Genomic DNA, 3,748 nt, shown 5'->3' with positions numbered 1-3,748 from the left:
GCCTGTAAAGTGCCAGACAGGTTGTACTAATTGTGTGCCCTGTTGCCACTGCTCTTAGTCTGTATGTACCAGGCAAGGCTGATAGGCTACAGCCCAAGGCACATTTTAATTACCTCCACAGGATTATCAGAGGACAAAATGATCAGAACACAAAGCGCCTGGGTTTCTTGAGCAGTGCTTTCATGGAAACCTACAGAGGCAACCGTTTTAAAGCCCAGATGGTATCCGCCTGCTGAAGGTGTTCATGCCCTCTCATCTTCTTTCCTCCAGGTGCCTGCCTCACCTGTTCTACAGGCCACATTCCTGGCTGCTCTCCCTGAGAACAGCCATCATGCCTCGAAGTCAGAAGACTAAGCTCCGTACCCGTAAGAAAGGTTCCCAAGCCCAAGGTGAGACCCAGGGCCCCTGGGGTGCTCAGGCCACTGAAACCAAGAAGAAAATATTCTCCTCCTTACCCTTTTCTCATTTGGGGGCTGTTACCCAGAGAAAATCTGTGGCTAGGTCACACTGCACTCTCAAGAGCTCTCAGGAGACCTATCCACCTCTTTTTCTACAGGTGTTGGTCGCACCAGATCACGCAAAGGAGCCAACAGCAAAAATGAGAGAAAGCAAAGACCCTCTGAAGCTACGGCCTCTGCTATGAAGACTCAAAAAGATCCCCTAAGAAGGATGACAAGCATGCTGGTGCAGTTCCTGATGCAGATGTACAAAATGAAAAGGTCTGTTACGAAAGCAGAGATGATGAAGATTTTCAAGAAAAAGCAAGAGTGTCACTTCCCCGAGATCCTGAAAAGGGCTTCTTTCAGTATAGAGATAGTATTTGGTGTTGATTTAAAGGAAATTGATTCTGTCAAGGACTCCTATGTCCTTGTTAGCAAAATGGACCTCCCTAACAATGGGACGGTCAGCCGTGGTAAGGGGTTTCCCAAAACTGGCCTTCTAATGAATCTCCTGGGCCTGATCTTTATGAAGGGCAACCGTGCCTCTGAGGAGGACATTTGGGAATTCCTAAATAAGATGAGGGTATTTGCTGGGCAAAAACACTTCATATTTGGGGAGCCAAAGAAGCTTATCACCCAAGATCTGGTGAAGCTTAAATACCTAGAGTACCGGCAGATCCCTAACAGTGATCCAGCACGCTATGAATTCCTCTGGGGACCCAGAGCGCAAGCAGAAACCAGTAAAATGAGAGTCTTAGAGTTTTGGGCCAAGGTCAATCGCACAGAACCCAGAAATTTCCATCCCTGGTACCAAGAGGCTTTAAAAGACGAGGAAGAGAGAATCCAAACCGCAGTTAAATCTGCAGTGATAGCCGAAGTGCCAGAGTCAGTGAATCTTGCCGAGCCATACCCAGAATGTCCCACACTTAGTGAAGCTGAGTTTCGCTTAATGGTCGAAGAGGACAGCCAGTATTCCCAGTAAGGGAAGGCTGGATGTGAAATACCTTTATGTTCCTGTTCTCTGTGGGTGATTTTAAGATTTATCTGTATTGGGAAAGTATTTTTCAAAGATTCCTTATGTTTTGCTTTGTGATCTTAATTCATGAATGACACTGATCACATTTCTTGTTTATCTGGTTTAAAAACACACATTTTGCTATTCTGTAAGACAACTTGAGAAAACTTCCATCTTTCAGTTGTCAGGTGTGAGATAATTTGAGATTGGAATAATTTCCTTGAAAATATTGAAAAATTCACCTGTTAACATGTATGGAATCAATAAACAAGAGAAAAAGAATAAGGTGGTCAATATTTGGTTTTCTAAATGCTTTCACGCCGTCTTTTATAAAAATAAAAAAAACCTGTATGTGTCTGGTTTATTCAAGAATTAAAATTGAATCATAACAAATTAGAACCCATGCTCACAGTCTCCCGATGTTAATCGAACATCTGCTCTTGAATGGCTCCATTCTAGTACTGAGAGGACTAAACCAAAGACCTAGCAACTGACCATAAAATTGTAAGGTTGAGAAGCGCCACCGTATAAGAAAAATGATGATAAACACTCTTAAGACCAAAAGGATAAATGCAAAGGGATAAAAAGGGAGGGAGGCAGTTTCACATGAGAGCAGTCAAGTGTATGTTGCTGTGTTGGGCCCTGGGAAACTCCAAGTCCCTCAGTGGGAGGTAATTTTAAGTGGGGCTGCTTGCAGGGCTGGAGGAAGCTATAGGAGTGGTGGGAAGGGGTCAGACCCTTAGATAGTGCCTCTCAGGGTTGAGAGACAAAGCCTGGAATGAGAAACAGTTCTTCAGCCTTTCAGGGACTTGTGAGTCCTGTCCCTGAACAAGGAAGGCAGGAAATACCTACCCAGAGCAGTATGATCCACAGACTTCCGACCCTGCTGTCAGCCCACAGAGTTTCTAAACAGTCTTGACAGGATGTGGCTGATTTCCACTATGGAGGTTTCAAGGAGGTGAAAATCTTGGTCTGAGGCTTGCTGAGCCAAATCCATAGAGGGAAGATTTACAAAGTATTCCAGGAGTAAAGTGAGTACATTGAAGAGTGCAGGAACCACCAAACCCCTATCAGTGGGGACCCCACAGAATCCTCACTATTGGTCAGCCCTGAGAGATTCAGACAGAATTATCAGGCAGAGGCACCTTCATATCCTCAGGATTAACAGAGAAGTGAGGGTCTTGGTGTGAGGGGACAGTCCCAGCCTAGCAGAGGAAGGACTCTTAGGCCTTCCTATGAGTCGGATTTAGGATGCTGAATTAGGACCCTGAGTAGGACAATGCACTATAGGGCCTCAACTTGTCTGCCACAGCTGCCACTCTTGGGAGACCATGGTTAGTTGTTGCCAAACCAAACCACCCTCACTTTCTCCTATTGGGTCTCAAGGGGTGCAGGTCTTTTATGAGGAGAGGTCCTCAATTCAAGAAAGTGATTCCCAGGTTCTGCCAGGAGCCAAATCAAGAAACTGACTGACAACTGAAGGGACCACCCACCCCTCAGTAGAGAAGACAACAGAGAGTCCAGCCCCTTGCACTCAACCCTTAAATTGCCAGGGCAAGGTGTGAGGCTGAGAAATCACTTTCTTTTAATAGACTTTATTTTTTGGAGTAGTTTTAAGTTCACAGGAAAATTAAGCAGAAAGTACAGAGAGTTCCCATATACGCCCTGTCCTCCCACAGACAGCCGCCTTCATATCAATGTCCCACATCAGAGTGTTACATTTGTTTCATTTGAACAGATACATCATTATCATTCAAAGTCCAGAGATCACATGAGGATTCATTCTTAGTGTGGCACATTCTGTGGGTTCTAACAAATGTATAACGGCACATATCCACCACTATAAAATCACACAGAATTGTTTCACTGCCTTAAAATCTTCTATGCCCCATCTATTTATCTCTCACTCCCCCCAACCCATGGCAACCACTGATCTTTTTACTATTTCCATAGTTTTGCCTTTTCCAGAATGTCATATACATGGACTTATGCAATATGTAGCCTTTTCAAAATGGCTGCTCCATGCTTTTTCATGGCTTAATAGCTCATTTCTTTCTGGCACTGAATAATAGTTTAATGTCTAGATGGACCACAGTTTATTTACCCACTCACCTTCTGAGAACATCCAGTGGCTTCTCACTTTTGACAATTATGAATAAAGCTGTTATAAATATTTGTGCACAAGTTTTTGTCTGGAAATAAATTTTCAGCTCATCTGGGTTAATGCCAAAGAGCACAACTGCTGGATCATATGGTAAGAGTATAAATAATTTTGAAAGAACTTACAAACTGT

At 43.8% G+C, this 3,748-nt stretch overlaps 1 protein-coding gene across 1 annotated transcript; it reads left to right on the top strand.

The window, feature by feature from the left end:
• The first annotated feature begins 331 nt into the window (after positions 1 to 331).
• Positions 332 to 1,422, top strand: MAGEB3 (MAGE family member B3). Its single transcript, XM_023515454.1, is given in 2 exon segments — positions 332 to 530; positions 533 to 1,422. Coding segments are annotated over 2 exon segments (1,089 nt in total).
• The last annotated feature ends 2,326 nt before the right edge of the window (positions 1,423 to 3,748 follow it).

This window comes from Otolemur garnettii, unplaced genomic scaffold (genome assembly GCF_000181295.1).
Source record: "Otolemur garnettii isolate 467f Iridium unplaced genomic scaffold, OtoGar3 scaffold00072, whole genome shotgun sequence".
NCBI classification, from domain to species: domain Eukaryota; kingdom Metazoa; phylum Chordata; class Mammalia; order Primates; family Galagidae; genus Otolemur; species Otolemur garnettii.
The sequence above is the reverse complement of the archived record's forward strand: the minus strand, read 5'-3'. Positions and strand labels throughout refer to the sequence as shown.